We start from the raw sequence: 20,031 nt of genomic DNA, 5'->3' as shown, positions 1-20,031 counted from the left end.
GAACTCTCTCGCCTTCTATTCCCCCTTCTTTCGGGCATCTTTGGAAGACGATCCCGACGCTAACGGCATTGCACAGACGTGTACCCTGGCGATCAGAATGTGAGCCAACCATTCGGAAACACCAATTTTGAGAAATCAATGTGTAATGATGGAGAGAATCAAGCCTGGCCCAGCAGCAATGCCATGTCTATGCAGATAAGGGAATCTCATCTCATCTCGACCATGGCATCATGCTATAATGGAGGCTCCGCCCGGCACCACGATCCGATCTCAATGGTCAATCTACTGCTTCCCCACACATGTTTCCCCTCGACATCTCATCTCAACTCCAGAAACAAGACAGGCAAGCTCCGCGCAATCCCTAGGGGCGCACGTGGCTTCTTAACGGTGCGGGACTAGGGCGGAAGCAGCTGGGAACATGCATGGGGTTGCATGAGGGGTAACTTCCACCGCAAACTGGGATTAATAAAGAGCAAGGAGGCGAGACGGTACGAGACGAGACGCGACAAGAGAAGAGAAGAGAGAACAAGGACAAGGAGGAGAAAAGAAAGGAAGAGAGAACAAAAGGAAAAGAGAAAACAAAAAAGAAAGGCAAGCGAGCGGTGTGTTCCAGGGACATCCGACGGACGGCAAGGCACTTCTGTCATAGCGTCCGTCAACTTCAGCTTCAGTTGTCAATATCTGACTGTCGACACTAGATCCACCAGGCACGACACAGCAAACAACAATTCATAGGCTTTTGACAGTGCGTGACTGCTTGTGTACGGAGAGAGAATCGCACAACACTTCCATGCTATTCCTGCCAGAGACCCAGTATTCGTAGCGAATACCCAGCGTGTGGGTGGGTAGATGGTACGGTACAATGTATTCGTACCGGGTAAAGCAGATCTCGCGGAGATCCTGGCATGCCGATAGCTTTGATGCATGGCATACGCGGGCTCTACAGCACTGTCGAGCATCGGTAACCTCGGGGGCAAGTTGCAGAACTGCATCTAGGCGACACAAACAACGACAGCTCAAGCAGCCATGGCGCTTTGATCATAGTACAGTGTTGTAAGGCAGCTAGACTAGTTCCATCTAGTCTCTGTATTTCTTATCATTCAAGGGAGCTAGCTTGTGGTACCTGGCACGGAACAGGTAATAATTTAAGTCTATGTATGAGCCCGCAACCAACCAAAAGACGAATTCATGGCTACTCGAAGCTTGTTGCCCGTCCAGCCCATGACCCCAGCTGGGTTTTTTACTTTTTTACTGTTTCGGGTTGGGTGGAGAAGGTGAAGAGAGAAAAGAGCATGTTTTCTCTCAGTCTTTCAGAGATCGCCGAGACGACAAGGTTAACGCTCTACGAGAAAAGTACAACACAACCACTTTCTTTGTACGTGTGGCTCATCTGATATCACTCGCCCTATTTTTTTTATTTTTTTTTTAATCTTCTTTCTTCTTTTTGCAGCGAATATTCTCTCACCCCCCTTGAGCCGCCAACCACACAAAGGTCAGGGGTACAGATACTAACTAACTAGTTAGACTAGTTGTCTAAGTTCTCTTTTTTTCTTCGTTCTTAGTTGATTCTCTCGTGTGTGGTGTTGCTTCTTCTTCTAATTTTTCTTTTCTTCTTTACTTTTCTCTGGGTCAACACCCCCCCTTGCTGGAAGCCGTCAAGATGAGACAACTCCCTTGGCATACGTCCACGTCAATCAATGATTAAATCAGTCCATGTAATTACCCAAGTGTGTTCATTGCTTACTCAAAGGAGTGTGGAACTAGGTGGTTAGCCGCCTGGACAGGACCCAGGGTTAATGTAACTGGATTTCCTACTGTACTGTACTCTGCACTACCTTGTAGAGCACTGTACTGTGGTGTATGTACCTATTGGATTGGATGGGATGTTTGAACGCCTTGTCCTAGCCTTACCTTGCTCGACTTGACTTGCACGCATGCGGTCAGTACTAAGTCTATGTACACGAGACTGACCGGCAATTGCCTTTACTCTCAACGGTTACTAGTTTCGGGTTTCTGGCGTTTGTCTCTGAGTCGACCGCTATTTGATATTAACTAGCATTGGCATTGGTCTAGAATTCCCGGCCCGGCCATGGGTTTGGCTTGGTTTGGGGTTGAAGGCTGAGGATATAAAGTTAGATGTCGTCCGCACCCATGAGACCCAACATGGCGTTGGCAAGTCTCACTTTTATTCTAAACACCGAGAAACAAGCAAACAATACTTTCATATTTCCCTTTCCCCTTCTCATGCGCATTGAATCGGTTCCAACTCTGAGACTCCAATTGAACTGAACATATCCCACCCTCAACCACAATGGCTATTCCTTCTGTCCTCATCATAGGGGCCGGCAACTTTGGTGCTTCGACGGCGCTCTCGCTTCTTAGAAAGGGCAACGTCAAGGTTACCATTGTCGACCCGGCCGCTTACCCCAACCCCAGAGCCGCATCACACGACATCAACAAGATCATTCGTGATGACTACCCGGACAAGCTCTACATGCGCCTGCTGAAAAGGGCCATGCCCCTCTGGAGGGATGACGAGCTCTACAAGAGTTTCTACCACGAGGTGGGCATGCTCCGCGCCGACGCTTCTACGTTCGGCGAGGAGAGCATTGCCTCGTACCGCGAGATGGGAATTCCCAACAAGTCAGAGCTACTACCCGTAGCGGAAGTGCGCTGCCGCTGGAACGGTGCGTTTGAGACGGCCGACTTCAATGGCGTGGATAAGGTTCTCTGGAACCCCAACGTGGGGTTCGGGGAGGCGGACAAGGCGCTCGGCGCAGTGGTCCAGGCTGCGGTGGACCTCGGAGCCGAGTTCATCATGGGCGAGGTGACGACACTGGACTTTGGATCTGAAGATCAATGCGTCGGCGTCACGCTCAAGGACGGCACGGAATTACGTGCTGACAAGACCCTTTTGGCAGCAGGGGCTCGAACAGCTTCTCTACTTGCTCAGAGCGCGCCAGAAAAGCCACTGCTCCATGCTGGCGAACGATTGTTGGCTACAGGTGCTGTGAGCTTCTTCGCGAAGCTGCACGGCGCGCAAAAGGATAAGTTCTCGACAATCCCCGTGCTCAAGAACTGCTTGCCCCAGGTTAAAGGTGCGTTATCTCTATGCCGAGCAGAGATGAGTTTTGAGGCAATGCAAGGCGGATATCATCGGTCATGAGGCTAACAAAACCGCAGGAGAGGGCATGTCAATACTGCCTGACGGAACTATCAAGTTCAACTGCGACCTATGCTTCACCAACTACCAAGTATTTCCCCCGACCGGTGAGGCCATGTCAGTTGTGCCTGACCAGTCCGCGTACAACACGTGGACAGGGCCTCGGTACCTCAAGTTCTTTGAGGATCGGGCGCGAAGGACGTTTAATGGTCTATATGGCAAGGAAGTTGAGAATATCAAGATTGAGGCCTACCGAATGTGTTGGTAAGTAAGCAAAAACAAAGCCAAACCAAGGCAAGGCAAGACAAGGCCAATGCGGCCACCACCCCCAATTGCCGTTAACTGAAATGAACGACATTGTCTTGTCTTGTTTCTGTCTTGGTTCAATGTTATTTCTGAGTATCATGGTCTGACCGGTGTTTCTATGCCACAGGGACGCATCAACACCAACGCATGACTTCCTCATAACTCCCCACCCGCAATCCGACAATCTCTATATCGCAACTGGAGGTTCATTCCACGGCTGGAAGTTCCTGCCCGTCATTGGTGACTACGTGATGGCTATGATGCAGGGCACCCTTGACTGCGACCTAGCCGACCGATGGGCCTGGGACAAGAAGGGCGGAGATGGCCACTCGGCGAACCCTACATACCAAATTGTCGGGGACCTCCAGGACTGGACTGGCGGTTGGGCCAACTAGAAGTGGACAGGAGATTTGTCTTGTTGCCCTTGCCCTTACTGTGTCTTTTTCAAAAGGGGAAAAGCGACAACCAAAAATCCATCGTCCAAAAGGGATCGAACCCAACCAACAGGGACACACTGACATGGGGGACAAGAGACAAGGGTGCACCCCTGGTCATTGTCTTGCAAGGGAGTTGACACGAGCCATGTCCTACCTCTACCCATTACCCCATGTCTAGCATTTGATCGGCGCCAAAAAGGTTGAAACCCCCCGGCAGTTCAAGACACCACGACCCAGACCCAGACCCGCCTCACACTCGCACATACACGGCGCTCTCGCCTGAGCTGAACCAACATCGAGAGAGAGGGGGGACGGGGATGATTGATGATGACGACAATGATGATGAGTTGGGAAACACGCAGTTCCCATCTCTGGTTATTAGTTATGGGCTTTACTTTTTCCGGTTACAGCATTCACAAATGGGAGGGATTCTCTGTCAGAGATGAGGAGTCTGCGGTGGCTATTGAAAGGCCGATTTTCTTTTACATTGCGATATCCATGGGATTCCTTTTCTTTTTTTGCTTTTTTTGCTTCCTCTTTTCCATTTTCCAGGTCATTTGCCTCGCCTCGCCTCAATTGGTTAGTCTTGGTTCATCATGTTCTCGTTGCATTTTCATTTCATGTGTGACAACTATTAGAGATATCGTAACATATCACTTTTTTTTTTTTGCATTGGGCTGTTTGTTTTTTGTATTCCTCATTTTACACTTGTCGTCACACTCATGACAGAGTGTTTCAATGTCATTCGTCTTGCGCGTTTTGTTACTTTTCCTCTTATTGGAATTTGGGGTTATACAAAGGGTCAGCATCCACCAACACAGCATCCAAGTTAGAAAGAAACCTGGCGTGAAATACAATTGATTCAGGATTTTCACCCGAGGGGGCATTTTACTCATTGGTCAAGGATTTAATTACGCCGAGAGACTAGAATATTGGAAAGGAGGTACGCATGCTCTTGTCGGAGATTTTTCAAAGTGGTTATGATATGTGACGACGGTGTTGGTTACGAGACAACAAGAGATATGGATACTCTCAAGTGCATACATACAGTAAGGGGGTCTGATGACTTAGTTGTACATGACACAGTACATTAGCCTTGGTCATATTATGGTCCACTGCAGGTTACACATGCATCATATCATATCATGACAGGACAATAAAAGATGTGGGTTGGGTTTGTCTGAGGTAAGGGAAGTGAAGGAAGGGTAAGGGATGGGTAGGTACGTAGACTCTCTACATCCGTGATCATGTTATCTCTGAGGCACCCCAGTATCGGTAGTTAGATATATCCTGGCTCACTCCTGTTCCAGTGCCTTCGGTTATTAATTAGATGCGACACAAGACACGGGACAACAAACGAGGCTGAGAAAAGAGACTTTGTTCTCTTTTCTCTCTTTTCTCTCTTTTCTCTCTTTTCTCTCTTTCTCTCTTGGTTATCCATCCTCAACAGGTACTCTGTACGTGTTGTACTCTAGATGTTTTCGGCACACTGTATCCGTATTACTCCGTACTCCATAGGGCTTCTCTTAGCTCTTCTTCAGATGGGGCTGTGGGCTTGAGCTTTTGGGAAGACGAGCTGAGACAGGGATATTGCAGATCTCGCTTGGACCATCTTCAAGCCCAGCAGCACGTACTAGGTACAGTCAAAGCTACGTACTCGCTAATGTATTAGTCTATATTTAATTAGCCTTTTACTTTTCCTCTCAACAGGGTGGTGCGGTAACCCAACGGACAAGATGTTCCAAGCGAGCATATGACGAGTAAAGAGAAATGAGGAAATAAGAAAACAAATTCTGCACAAGACTGTTTAAAGCCAACAAGAGGTTACAAGTTCAGTTGCATGAGTTTCCGATCTGTACGCTATAATTAATAAATGACAATCGTTAATGTGCGTTTGCCTCATCTTGCCTTATCTGATCTGTCATCTCACCAAGACCAACATGTCCCTTGCATCGTTTCCGCTCAAGTTTCCGATTTCAAGCGGCGATTTATAACTACGAGATCGACTATACCATTCTTGTTACGTATAAGTAAGATGTTTTCTCTTTTGCCAAGAGATAAATCTCCATATCGGTCTGAGCGGGAATTGCATGTACTTCGGATCATTACATTGAGACACCAGACAAGCAGGTACTTGTAAACTGAGACAGGATATGCAAATCAACTTGTGGAAAAAATGACTTGTTAACCCACGCAGTTCTTCCTTTACTGATGGACTTACTTTGGGGACGGTGAATATCTCCCCTGTCGTTGTAAGTGTTCTCAGCTGTGCTTCCAGAAAAAAGCACTGTGCATTCCTGTGTATACTGTGGCTGAAGCTGAACTGAAACAAAGCAACCAGTCAGCAACGGGCTATTTCGAGTACTTGCATGAATGACTGTTGTGTGACGTAAATCACAGTGTCAAGTTTCATCTAGAAGTAAATGGCATGTTTGTTGATGGTTCAGAAAAAGAAAGCATGGAGGATATCTGCTCATGATGGCGAAACCACGACGCAACTTGACAGAAGGATCACCATAGCCTCACTTGACAGTTCGAACCTCTCACAAAAGTGAGTGGGGTTCGTTAGGTTCAGCCTCATTTGAGATGTCGGTCACCGTCAAATAATCCCTTCTCAACCTGATACCGTACCGTATGTACGCATGCCACCGGACGCTCTACCCCATGTCGACGATCTACTTTGGTGCGCATTTCAGGAGATGTCGTATCCCAACCAGTCGGTCAAGAACGATGCGGTGGGCAAAATCTTCAATCAATCAAAACATGGTTCGATGAGATGAGATCTTGTTCCTCTTGCAGTTTCTCGCAGTAGCTCCATCGGACTTTGTCGGTGTTCCCACATCCTTTTTCTTGGGAGAAGAGGGTAAACTACACTAAACATTGCTTTTTTCTTCTTCACTTTCGATTGACGATGCCAAGTGATTGGGGGTCGGTCATGTTTGCTTTTTGGGCGTTCGTTGGTCATACTCTGAAAGAAAACGATTATTCGTCTCGTAAACATTCGTCGATATACGACAAGTAGGTCTCCGATGATCGGGCCCTCCCTCTCGCATTTCAGATTCTGGATGCGATTCGATCTTGATCGTTTAAGATCGATGAAGGAATCGTAGGCGCATTCCATGCGTACGGTACGAGATACCGTGCCAGGTACTTGGAAGGACAGAAAAGATACTTGTAGGTTATCCGTGGAAAGACCTAGGGTAAGTTGTTCACTCAATACAAGAGACAAGACGATGGTTAAACTCAGAGTTACCGTCTAGCCACAACTGTTGTGATATATACACTAATACGACAAGCCATACCATCAATTAGCCTGTCCCCTGTGGCTTAGTTGGCTAAAGCGTCCGACTGTTATTCATAGACAATCGGGAGATCGGAAGTTCGAGCCTTCCCGGGGGAGTTGTTTTTTTGCCATCTGCATCGATTTTTGCATACATACATTATTCGTATACTCAATGCTCATGTCCTTCTTTTTTATACAGACGTTGAGTTGATTGCCTCACTGTTGTTGTGTGCGTTGTTGTGCAATGGTCGCTCATATAGATACCCTGTACGGAGTAGACTCAATAGATATCTTAGGCTACAGGGAGTCAGTTCTTCAGACTCAATGTGCTCTACATCATTTGCTGCATATATATAGCAGAAGCGATTAAGAGAGCGTGTTCAAACTACCACTAATTGAAGCAATATAGATGAACAAGTTTAGTCGCTCGTGGCCGTGTGAACGTTTCTGTATTTCTTTGTCGGATGTTCGATGACCTTTGCAGATGGGTTCTATTACAGCCAGTCTCTTTGGAAACTTCAGAGCTCTTCCTTCTTTCCGTTCTATATGTCCCTCATGGGACTGGTCCGCTAAACAAAGTGCATCCCACATACTGGTCTCGCATCAACCTCAAGCTTCTCTCCATTCTACTGCAAACTTGAACCCGTACTGCAACACTGTCTTCAACAAGTTCCAAAGAAGCCCCGTTGGCTCAGTGGTAAAGCGTATCACTAGTAATGATAAGATCACTGGTTCGATTCCAGTACGGGGCATGTAACTTGGTTTTTTGTCTCTTTTTGCTGTTATACCCGACTTATACGTAGTCTCGTATAGCCCATTTACTGCAGCTCTTTGCCTATTCCAAGCTGTTCCGGTAAAAAACGACCTGCAAAGCATCCATGATCGAACATGATGTGCCACCACGCAGTCCCAGATATAGAACTCGTAGCTGATTGATCATATACTCTATCTCCGTTGTGCATGTCTGTTGTAACACGTGCATCGTCTCAGCCAAACATATGATCCGGAGTCTCCGTTGCTTGGACCGTCTCTATGCCGACGGCTTTCCAGATTGGCTTACAGCGCTTCCAGGCTATGTAGCAGTTGACACCATCGCAGACATTCCGGAAGCTTAATCAAACAGCAAGCAGGCTATCGTCGGTACTATTTCTCTGTATCACAATCTCCCTCACCGGTCGCTGAAACCCTAAAAACGATCTACCTGACGGTGCAACCTATAGTTTTTCCAGCTTCGGATGGCTCCTTTCGTGTTGCACCCATGCCGTCGGACTTTCTACTACCCCAACATCACAATTTCCGCAGAGTGGCTTATTTCTTGTAGAGTTCAGGCCCTGGGACCCCTTTATTTCCAAAAGTCCTACACGTGAACAGATATTGGGCATTCACTAGGTTAGGCTGAGGCTCAACACGAGGGAAAAATCCATGGTCTAGGGTTGATGCCCAAAGGGATCGGCAAACCTCGCTTGCGGGAGGGGGACAATTGGGATCAGAACAAAAGGAAATTCAAGCTCGGGTTTCCAGATTTGCTCTGGCCGCACCGGAGAACAACGGAAAACTCACTTTCGTTGGTCACTAGTCGGTTTCACTGCGCCGGTATTTGCTTTTTCGCTGAAGCGATCTCGAGGTCTAGAACAATCCCGCAAAATGAGACGATATTGACGTCGGGCAGCATCTTGGGATTATTGTTAAGGCGGATAACAATTTCAAAGTTTTACCGGTAGTCGCGCGTGTAAAGATCCAATGCCCCGGTCATCAAGGGAGACATGAGTCTGGCCTGGCGGTATGATGAAGTCCTCAGGCTCAAAGTGTTGTCGATATGCGTATGGCTCTCAATATTGGCAATGTGTGAAGACTCGGCCAGGAAGAGAGAGTGTTTTGGAACCGTAAACATAGCCACTAGAGTTCCTGATATTGTCAGGTTGCTTATACGACAGATTGTGTGTGATCAAGTCACCGGATATCTCATAGATCAACAGATATAACATGAACAGCCAAATGTTCGGTTGTATTCAAACGCTTCAATGCTTTCTATACTACTGAGCACCATTTTGGGCATTAATCATAAAAAGAGACACATCGTCTAGTAAACCTCAAGGACGTATCGTCCCTCCTCCTTAAGCTTCTCAATCTCCTTGCGGGGGTCAATCTTCTTGCCAGCAGCCTTGGCCTCGTGGGCAATAGCCTCCTCGAGAACCTTGGTCACGTCAGGCACAGGCCAGGTAGGACCGCACAGGTAGAAGCTGCCCTCATCCTGAATGTAGGCCTTGGCAATCTCCTTGAGAGTCTGGCGCATACGGTCCTGGATGTAAATCTTCTGAGGCTGGTCACGAGAGAAGGCAGAACCGATGAGAGTGACAACACCGGCAGCCAGGTAGGCCTCCCATTCCTCACCATAGAGGTACTCCTCACGCTGATGACGAGAACCAAGGTACAAAAGGATGGAGCCGATCTCCTTGCCCTGAGCCTTCTGCATGGCACGGTACTGGACAAAGGCACGGAAGGGAGCGAGACCCGTTCCAAGACCAGCCATGATGAGAGGAGCAGTGTCCTTGGTAGGTAGCTTCATGACAGAAGGCTTGACAGAGGCAGTGACCTTGGCCCCGACCGGCAGACGGCTGAGGTATCGGGTAGCGTGTCCGTATCGGGTGCGGCCACGAGGGTCAACCCAATCGACAACGACAATCATCAGAGACACCGAGTTGGGGGTGACAGCCTGGGCAGAGGCGATGGAGTATTCTCGACGCTTTGCGGGGCTGACGATCTTGATGAGCTCCTGGAAGCTAGGACGAGCAGACTTGAACTCCTCAAGAATGTCAACGTAGGTAGCAGTGTCAACCTCGGTACGACGCTTCAGATCCTCGGCACCAGTAGGGCTGGCAAGAGCCTCGAGCTTCTGCTTCTCAGTCTCATCAGTGGCAAACTCAGCAAGGGCCTCGTAGAAGCGCTTAGGAGGCTTGCCAAGGATGTCAACGTTCTGGACGAGGGCCTGGAAGACAGTGCGGGTCTCGAGAAGGGTAGAATCCTCACGGGCCGGGACCTGAACCAGTTCGGCAGGGTTGAGGCCGTAGAACTCGATGAACTGGCTGACTTCCTCCTCATCGTTCTCAGCGTGAATGCCAAGAGCCTCACCGATCTTGTAAGTAAGACCGGAGTCGCCGAGATCGAACTCAATGTGGAAGATGTTGCGGTCATAATCCTGAGGAGTGAGGCGGCGGTTCTCCTTGACGGTGATAGTAGAGGTCTTGACAGCCAACTCAGGTCGCAGAACGTTCTTGGTACCATAAGCCTCCTTGAAAGCGAGCGACTTGGCAGCGGCCTGCCAGTCACGGAGCTCAAATGTCTCCTCAATCTCCTCCTTGTTGTGGACAACGAAGCTGTTGGACTGGATAGTGGTGGGAAGGTTAGGGTCAGCAAAGTCGGCATCGACCTCGGCCCAGGTGGCAGGAACCTCGAACTGGCGGAGGCAAAGGCCGACAGCGTCGATGGCCTCCTCCAGAGTAGGAGGATGACCCTCAGTGAGGATGTGCTTGGCAATCTTCTCAGGGGTGTAGTCAGGGAGAGCAACCTTCAGGAAAGCCAACTCAATAAGGAACTTGGAGAAAAGAGGATCCTTCTCGAAAGCAGGAGAGTAGGTAGAGTCGAGGACAAATAGCTGAGCTGACTTCTCCTGAAGACCCTTTCGGAAAGCAACAGGAAGACGCTTCTCAACCTCATCATCCTTGAAGTTGGACAGCTTGACAATGACCTTGCCGCCATCAGCCAGGCCCTTGAGAACGTCGATCTCCTTGAGGATGTTCTCGTCGCCAACAACGATGGTGTCAGCGTTGTCAATGTCATAGGGAGCCTCAAGGGCCTTCTTGGAGGATCGCAGATCACTGCGGACAACACCACCCTGGGTGAGGTTGTCGAAGATCTCGTTGACATATACGTTAGAGGTAGACTCTTGAGAGAGGAGGTTGCCGATAACACTGGGGGAGTTAAGAGCGGACGAGCTGTCGAGGTCCCAGAAGGTGAATTGCTGAGCCTGGACGAGAGAGGGCAGCTTCTTGGCTTCACCGTCGTTGTTAAAGATCTTGTGTAGAGTGCCAACCAAACCCTGAGGAGTGAAAGACTGAGCAGGGGTGTACTTGATGTCAAGGACCTCAGGCTCGTTGTCAAACTTGCCGGAGAAAGCAACAGCGGTCAGAACATCACTGTACAGAGCAGACTGGGTAGCCTCGTCTTCAACAGCAAGCTCATCCTTGACCTGGCCGAGGACGGCGATGGTACGGGCAGAGGCAGGGATAGCGTTAAGGAAGGCCTCCTCAATGAAAGGTCGGTAGATTCGGACGTTGATCACGCCAACCTTGGCTCCATCAGCGGAGAGCTTAGCTAAGACCTCCTTGGAGACCTGAGACTCGACGCTGCCGAAGGCAACGAGAACGACATCAGGAGACTCGTGGCCGTGGTACTCGAAAGGCTGGTAGACGGTACCGAGTTCGTCGTTGAAAAGCTTGAGAAGCTCGACAGCCTTTCCGGCAGTGTCAAGGCGGGTGTTGAGCTTGCCAGCCTCAGCGGAGAGCTTGCTGTACAAGTCGGCGATGCCGTTCTCGCTCAAAGCATCAACAACGCGAAGTGTCTCACGGGCAACACGGACACCATCGTAGATGTGAAGGGTGGGCAGGAGAGTAGCTAGGAGAGTAGCAAAGACGGACATGTGCTGAGCCTCGTAGGTAGAGGTGCTGGCGACAAGACCAAGGCCAAGGTCCTCAGCAAGGCGAAGAGCAACATCATAGTTGGAAATCAGGCCCTTGCTGTCAGAGTAGTCGAGAGCGGCGACGTGAGCAACAAAGGGGCTGGAGACGCCGTAGAGGAGAGAGAGCTGGTCGAGGGTGCCGCGAAGTTGCTGCAGGCTGCCTGAGGGCGCAACCAGGGACTGGGGGATGTGACGCTTGGTGACATCGAAGTCGGGAGAGAAGATGTAACCCAGGGCGAGCGCACCGGCACCAACTCGGGTCTGGAGGGGCAGAACCTCAGTGGAGTATCCGTGGATGTTCTTCTCGTTCTGGGAGGCCCATTGCTTGAGTGCGATATCGAGGTCGAAGGTCTCGGGAGAGTAAGAGAAGATCTTGTCGGACAACTTGTATGCGATCTGCTGGACGAGAAGTTGGGCAGTCACATATGTCGGGCCGGAGATGGATGAAAGAGGAACCTGCTGGCCAAAGGGAAGGCTGGACGACAACTTGTTGAAGTCGGCAGAGTTGGTTTTGGCCACGGGGGCCGACTCTTGGTGAGGCATCTTGAGGGTAAGAGTCCTGTGAGTTGAGATGCTTTCAGTTCAGAGTGAAGGGAGAGACTGGAGACTAAGGAGGGAAGAGAAAGAGAGGCGGAGCGGAAGAAGAAGTATAACCCTCCAAGAGGCGACTCAACGGGACAACGGTAACAGTAGCGAACTCCATTGCGCCAATTTGCTCTATCGCTGCCGTTTCACTTGACGGAATTGAGAATTGTTGATGCTTTGACAGAATCACGCAATTGAACTAGACCGACTTCGGAAAGGACTTCGATGTCGCAAGATGGGAAAGTTGCATGACAAAAAAGGGCAGGGGAAATTGACACCATAGTTCCGACCTTTGTTTGGCCATAATTTTGGTAACTTCCCCACATTAGAGTCTGGCCCTCCCCTCCAAGGAGACCCCGAAATCCCGATGCTCCTGCCGTTGGTTTTTTTTCTTTTCTTTCTTTCTCTAGGGTCCCCCGATGGTCCGACCGGCACTCGGCGGTGTCGCCATCGCTATTTTTGCCGCTCTTGACTTATTCAGCATCGGAGACAAAACCGTAAATTAAAGATTATGGAAAACCAATCATGTTGTTCTGTTTAGTATTGTGTGGCTATAGAGTATCAGGTACTATTTCCGGGCAGTCTTAAATGGTCCTTGAGCAACTGGCCGATGTTAATAGCCCCATGTTCTGCACCTTGCTTTGAGTTACGGTCATTGCACATGTTATCTACAGTGTCTAGAGATGCATAGAGCAATTAGGATGTACAAGGTTGGGGAACTGCTAAGCGGATACATAGAATGTGTCGGTACCCGATGTGGAACAGAAAACACATCACAGGAGCTCAACACCGTCTAGGCTATGGAAAGCAAAGTCAACCAAACCACAACGGTTTTGGATCTTGTCACCTGATGTTTTAGAATGTGAAAAGATTTACAATGCCCAGAAAACCACAAACGTCGTGTGTAAGACAAGTTGTGGGAATAGCCTATGTCTCGGCACCTCTGCTGATGCAAGTTAACTGCTTAACACACGTTTGAACCTACATCAGCATTACGAATTTTAACACCACAAGATTCACATATTTAAAGCAATCTGCTCACAGTAAATTTACGAGAAAGACAGCTGTGTACAACCAGGAGCTTTCGATGAGACCTGAATTTCAAAGCAAATCTTGTTCAAGTTGAGCATATGATGACTTGTTACGAAAGAGTTAGAATACCGCACTGGGTAGCTTTATTCCAGCATGTAAGGTGTCACAAGGCTGATAGACGTGCCAAGACTATGCCTCGAGATGCCAAAAGTGTAAAATAGGTTACTTGATGATAGCATTCGATATCAGTTGCACCGTCGAGAGGCTCGATTACTGATCAGGTTGAACTATAATGCCGCTGCAGTGACAATAAGTAAATAGAAGATACGAGAGTGATGTTCATTTGACCCTACGTATAGATGAATTACTGTAAATACCTTGGCACTTTTTGCCTGCCGCGAATATAATGTTTGTCATGCATGTAGCTTGGCAGCTGTACTATTGACTCAGTTAGTTGGAAAGAATACATACTCTATTGATCCTGAAACATATTTCATTCATCCACAGATGAAGCTTCCATTCATCAGGCATGTCACGAATAACTATGCCACGCCCCTGATCAGGCCAACTAGCGAACTTTGTTATTTCCGCAAACATGCAAATCTATCTCGTGCCATGTTCACGCCCGCAGTAAACGATACGCAATTATAACACGAAATGAGCACTATGATTTTAATGTATAGTTCTAGATCTTGCCAAGGGTGATGGATATTGTCATCATATCTGTAATATACTGCCGAGGCAAATATGGAAAAGTGCTGCAGTTCTGACAACAAGATACACGCCCAACTATCTCGAGAAGTCATTGTGAAACTCACTGATCTGTTTCATGAGCGATTGTTTGTTACAGACTCTGGTTACAGATTACCAAACAATGAACCAGGAACCTGATGATGGTGCTCCACGGACAGTCCTTCTCATTGCAAAAGTGGCAAACTATGATGGGAAGTTGCAACTTCCAACTCCAACACTTTAACCATATACAGTTAAATGAAGTTCTGGCCATATGGAGGTTCCCGATAATTGGAATACCAGCTTGGCGGTACAGTAGTTAGCAGGCGCCTGTCAGTTACGCCCCGTGAAATATCGGCATTGTCAGTAAGTTTGCTGGAACAGACAATCCTGCGTCATTCAGTGAACAAGCCGGAGAATTCCTAAAAAGGATACGTAGGCGAACTATGTAAGGAGGAATGCGGCTCAAATCTATCAGGACCAGGCCATGAGGAGGCGAAGTTTAACTTATACTTATACCACTTCCGGGTCACACACTCTAACCTCATTGGCTACGCAACTCCTTGAGCTTGCCCTCAAACAGTCGATAACTTAAATACCACGCGATTCAACTCTGACGAGGATCCAGTCCCTGGAAAACTGGAGCGCCACTGAACGATTCATCAATAAGATTGGCATCGTCTCCCCAATTCCGTACATACAGGAATGTGCTTGCTAACCCTAACTGAGCTTGACAAGCCAGCCATGTACAGTCGTTTGTTCTCTAATTCCTTGCTGGAGCTATGACCCACGGAGTTACCCAGTTTCTAACCTTTAAAATACATTGTTCCTGCGTCAGTTAGTACGGGCCGCGTGGCAGAGTACTCGGTATTCGGTTACGACGAGGCGCTTGCTAAAATTTGGAACGGCTGGCAATATCGAAGCATCTGGGTCTCGTCTGACTCGCCGATGGAGGGGATTCGACTACTTACATGCCTAAGAAAAGGCTTCTAGTGATATTCCTAGTTCGTACTTAATCCTGGAAAAAGAACGTCCAAACTGAAACTTATCTCTTCTCCAAACCAACACTCTCATTTATATTCAGCATTTTCTAGTACCAACTCGTGTCCTTCCTTATAACATTTACCTGAACAATGGTTCAAATCAAGACCTTCGCAGTTATTGCGACCACGCTCTTTGGCTGCGTCCTGGCAGCTCCCACAGCGCCAGAGGGCGTTGACAGTGTCATCCCCGACAGCTATATCATCACACTCAAGTCTGAGATTAAGCCACCCACGATTAAGGCTCATATGAAATGGGTTGGTGACGTTCACAAACGGAGTCTTGAGAAACGTGGTCTTGAGAAGCGTGAAGCCGACAACGGTGTTGAGAAGACGTTTGAGACTGAAGGCGGCTTCCGAGGCTACGCTGGCACGTTCGGTCCCGAAACAATAAAGGAGATCAAGAAGAGCTCAGCAGTAAGATCAATTGATAATAAGAGTGATAACGCATCACTGACAATATGTACAGGTGGCCCACGTTGAGCCTGATCGTCGAGTTCAATTGACATGGAACCCTAGCAAGCGACAAGAACAGCCCGTGCAACCCTCAACAGAAGCAGGCCAAGATGAACAGCCCACCAATGAAGAAGAAGATGATGATGATTACCAGTCACTGGAGAAGAGGGGCGAGGCCAACCAGACACCCAGCACATGGGGACTCGGAACTATTTCGCACCGCAGGAAGGGTTACAACAACTACTACTACCACAAGTCGAGCGGCTCAGACTCTTACGCCTATCTCGTTGATAGTGGTGTTCGCACCACCCACAAGGAGTTCCAGGGTCGCGCCAAGAACGGCTGGACAGCTTTCAGAAGAGATTTCACTGACCGTCTCGGTCACGGTACTCACGTCGCTGGAATCCTCGCGGGTAAGACCTACGGCGTCGCCAAGAAGGCCAAAATTATCTCTGTCAAGGTCTTCCAGGGCGACTCGGCCGACCTTTCAGTCATCATGACCGGTATTGAGTGGGCCGTCAACGACATCATCAAGAAGAAGCGACAAGAGTTTTCCGTCATCAACCTATCTCTCGGTGTCAACGGTGTTTCTGGTGCTCTCAACGATATTATCAAGAACGCCGCCAAGGCTGGTGTTATCATTGTCGTCGCTGCTGGTAACCAAGGCAAATCTGCCAGCCTGACATCTCCTTCCTCCGCCCCTCAGGCCATCACCGTTGGAGCCATTGACAACAACTGGAAGATTCCCAGCTGGTCCAACTACGGTTCATCAGTTGATATTTTGGCCCCTGGTGTCGACATCGTTTCTGCCTCGTGGCTGAGCGATAACGGCACCTACGTCGAGGATGGTACATCCATGGCTTGTCCTCACGTCGCTGGTCTTGTGCTTTATGCCCAGTCAGTCTACGGCATCGTTGGGGTAAAATCGACGACAAACTTCATCAAGAAGTATGCCACCAACAACAAGATTGTTGGTTCGCGCCGTGGCTCACCAAACCGAATCGCCAACAACAACAACCTCGCTCAAACCAAGTGATCTTCTCGAAATATTCTCAATAAGACAGGCTCCGTTGAAACAAAAATTAGACTGTAGACCTTGATATATGATATAGCATGGTGTTTGGCATTGGTAGTACACATATACCTCGACAGCGATTTACATTTTACCATAGACATTGCTTTCAATTCAATCTTTACCCATCATTGTGCAAAAGTATAATTGGACTATATCATTAGTGACTATCTGATGGAATAAATGTACGCACCCGACATCATATGGACTTAACATCTCTACAAGATGTACACAAAATCGGATTTAGTATATGTTAAATCCGGTACCCATCATGGAGATAGATTACATTCTTCGATCTTGCGGGTGTTGGAGTCCGCTTATTACAACGCTAATAGCGAGTCTATGCTCAAACAAACACTTTGGGTTCTATAGTCCGCCCATGGCGGAGTTTGTTGCAGTATATAATCCCACAGCTATTAGTATCAAGCTTGGGCCTATCACCCAGAAGCCATCTTCATTCTCCAATTGACCATCGATTAAGCTATTATTTCGACCTGACTTAAAGAATCATGCATCTCATCCTTACTGGTGCTACAGGCCTCGTTGGCTCCAGCGTTTTAGATGCTATGCTGAAATCGAAAGAGATCACCAAGATCTCCATCTTGAGCAGAAGACCCGTGCCTTTGGCCGAGAAAGATTCAAGAGTCAATACGATAATCCACAAAGACTTTACAAAATACGAGCCTAAAGTTCTTGAACAGTTACAAGGCGCCAACGGGGTAGTCTGGGCATTGGGAATCAGCCAACTCAAGGTGACAAAAGAGTTCGTCTCTACCATTTTAGTTACCTTGAAGAGCATAACATTTGACTGACAGCACGCAACAGAGAATATGTCACCATCACTAGAGACTTCCCTGTCGCTGCCGCTGAGGCTCTCTCCACCCTGCCACCCGCAAATGAGCCCTTCCGTTTCATCTATGTCTCTGCTTACGGTGCGACTACAACACCAGGAACATTCACGTCGCTCTTCGGGCGTGTGAAGGGAGAAGCCGAGAGAAAGCTGTCTGAGCTGCGCACATCGAAGTTCCATGTCGAGACTGTACGTCCTTGTCATGTAGATGCTGCCAATCACGATGCGATCAAACCGCACATTCCCAGTCCTGGTATTGTATACAATGCGCTCGATCTAGTCTTTGGACCGATTACACGGACGTTGCTACATTCTATGCACAGCCCAACGGAACGACTTGGGCCTTTTCTGACCGAGATGGCGATGGGAAAGTACGATAAGCAGTTGGATGCAGGTGGTAATGGTATCTCGAATTTGAACGGGTCAAGGATATTGGAAAATGTGGCATTCCAAAGGCTATATCGTCCTTGAAATAACAAACCCCCCAAAGAAGCCCAGGCTGTTCTGTTAGACAAATAAGTTCTTGACAGAGTCCACTCTATGTTGCCTTTCACTTAATACTACTAAGTTATTCTACCGGCACTTTGGTAACTGTACAGTACCACGTGCTGGTGTATTGTGTCTTTGTAAATGAGCAGGCACCTCGCGAACTTAAGGCCTGTGGTCTTTGAGGGTCTGGAAGTGGCTGGAGGAAACTGATAAGAGTGATTACCAACGCACCTACCTGTTTTAGATTAGACTGCACTAAAATAGATGTTATCAATCCTTTAACAGGCAAGCAACTTCCTGCACAGGCACTCTCGTTCACTTTATAAGTAGGCAGGAAGGACCCTCGCGCCAAGAAATGCTTCATCCAACTCTTTTCTTCTTGTACATCCCCACATCCTCACCAAATTAATTTTTTTTCATGCTTGTTTATTCAGTACCGAGATGCTACTTCAAGACATTGTAGCGCATAGGAATGCGTTTAAGGATACCAAAGCGTTTATCTTCTGTTTCTCGAGAGATCTCTATTGATTTCGCACAATTATTCTTCTGCCAAGAGTCTTCCCCACACAATGGCCTGGATTTGGTCGCTTTCCAAGACCGATCACAAAGCCAAGCTTTCTACCCGTCAGCGTCTTCCCTGTCAAACGTTCTTGGTTTGAACGAGTCATCACATTCACTTGCTTCGGACAAGATATCAATCATATGAGTCACAATCGTCTCGAGACCGATAATATGGAAACTTATTGTTTGTCTTGAAGACAGTAATCAATTCAACTCTTCAACTATTTATGATATGGTATTCTCAAAAGCAACAACGCCGGCTATAAATTGTTCATCCTTCATTCAGCAAGCCTATTTGGTCTGTATCTAGACCCGGTTGGTCGCATCCTTTTCGTGCGCATCAGTCTCCCGGGCGGTCTCCTCGATAACCTCTTCGGGATCCTCCATTCCGGTCTGCTTGTAAATGATCATGACAGCAAACAGATCGCCAGAAACGTTGATCGCTGTACGGAAGCGGTCGAGGAGCCAGTCGATGGCTACGATTACGGCGTACATTCCAGTGATCTCAACGTTGACCGAGCGGGCAATCATGAGCAGGAGGACAAGCGAGGCCGAGGGGATGGGGGAGACACCAATCGAAGCCAAGGTCGACAGAAGTGCAACAATGACATATGAGGTAGGGTCCAGGGTGATGCCTTGGGTGGAAGCCAGGAAAACAACCGCAGCAGGGAGGTAGATGGCGGTACCATCCATGTTAATCAGACAACCAAGGGGACAAGCAAACTTGTAGATGATGGCGGGGACACCACGCTCCTTGGCGCATCGAAGGGTGACCGAAAGAGTGGCAGCAGAGGAAGCAGAACCCCAAGCCGTGATCCAAGCTGGGGATATCTTGATCCAGTAGGAATATGCGTTCATTCGGGTGAAGATGAAGAAGATGATGGGGACAACGACCAAGATGTGGAGGACCATGGTGGACAAGGTGGCGCCAATGAGAATACCCAAGTTTGAGCCGATCTCGCCAATGTCGAGCCGCATCAAGTTGGGCAGAATGAGGAAGAAGACACCAATGGGAGCTGCTGCGATGAGGAAGTTGATGACTTTGAGGATCATGCGCTCAATCTCTTCGGCGACACGAATGATGGGTGAATGAGGGGACTCAATGAGATATCCAACAATGATGGCAACAATGATGACAGCAAGGAGTTCGTCGTTCGCCAAGGCAGCCACGATGTTTGCGGGAATAAAGGAGTTAAACATGTCGCGAACGACTATAGCGACTGGACGCTCCTTGGTGTCGGGAAGCGAGTCGTCATCTGGCAGATAAGTTCTGGCGACCTCGGTGTATTG

General features: G+C 48.4%; 5 protein-coding genes and 2 non-coding genes across 7 annotated transcripts; 5 read left to right on the top strand and 2 right to left on the bottom strand.

Annotated features, from left to right (window-relative positions):
• Positions 1-2,311: 2,311 nt before the first annotated feature.
• On the top strand, positions 2,312-3,864 carry FGSG_08462 (uncharacterized protein; the record flags this gene model as incomplete). The annotated part of the gene is made up of 3 exons (XM_011322003.1): positions 2,312-3,098; positions 3,184-3,427; positions 3,597-3,864. The coding sequence occupies 3 exons, from the start codon at positions 2,312-2,314 to the stop codon at positions 3,862-3,864; spliced, it is 1,299 nt and encodes a 432-aa protein (XP_011320305.1).
• Positions 3,865-7,222: 3,358 nt separating this feature from the next.
• Positions 7,223-7,306, top strand: FGSG_20707. Its single transcript has one exon. It is a non-coding gene; the product is annotated as a tRNA-Asn (tRNA).
• Positions 7,307-7,869: 563 nt separating this feature from the next.
• On the top strand, positions 7,870-7,941 carry FGSG_20706. The gene has a single exon. It is a non-coding gene; the product is annotated as a tRNA-Thr (tRNA).
• A 1,232-nt stretch (positions 7,942-9,173) lies between these two features.
• FGSG_08463 (uncharacterized protein) lies at positions 9,174-12,467 on the bottom strand (the record flags this gene model as incomplete). Its single annotated transcript, XM_011322002.1, has 1 exon — positions 9,174-12,467. The coding sequence occupies one exon, from the start codon at positions 12,465-12,467 to the stop codon at positions 9,270-9,272; it is 3,198 nt and encodes a 1,065-aa protein (XP_011320304.1). The 3' UTR covers positions 9,174-9,269.
• A 2,939-nt stretch (positions 12,468-15,406) lies between these two features.
• FGSG_08464 (uncharacterized protein) lies at positions 15,407-16,805 on the top strand (the record flags this gene model as incomplete). The annotated part of the gene is made up of 2 exons (XM_011322001.1): positions 15,407-15,730; positions 15,783-16,805. The coding sequence occupies 2 exons, from the start codon at positions 15,407-15,409 to the stop codon at positions 16,803-16,805; spliced, it is 1,347 nt and encodes a 448-aa protein (XP_011320303.1).
• A 545-nt stretch (positions 16,806-17,350) lies between these two features.
• FGSG_08465 (uncharacterized protein) lies at positions 17,351-18,162 on the top strand (the record flags this gene model as incomplete). The annotated part of the gene is made up of 2 exons (XM_011322000.1): positions 17,351-17,604; positions 17,667-18,162. The coding sequence occupies 2 exons, from the start codon at positions 17,351-17,353 to the stop codon at positions 18,160-18,162; spliced, it is 750 nt and encodes a 249-aa protein (XP_011320302.1).
• An 818-nt stretch (positions 18,163-18,980) lies between these two features.
• FGSG_13360 (uncharacterized protein) lies at positions 18,981-20,031 on the bottom strand. Its single transcript, XM_011321999.1, has one exon. The coding sequence runs from the start codon at positions 19,939-19,941 to the stop codon at positions 19,048-19,050; it is 894 nt and encodes a 297-aa protein (XP_011320301.1). The 5' UTR covers positions 19,942-20,031; the 3' UTR covers positions 18,981-19,047.

The sequence above is a fragment of the Fusarium graminearum genome, chromosome 2 (assembly GCF_000240135.3).
Source record: "Fusarium graminearum PH-1 chromosome 2, whole genome shotgun sequence".
NCBI classification, from domain to species: Eukaryota; Fungi; Ascomycota; class Sordariomycetes; order Hypocreales; family Nectriaceae; genus Fusarium; species Fusarium graminearum.
Note: the sequence above shows the minus strand (reverse complement) of the source record. Positions and strands in the feature narration are given on the sequence as shown.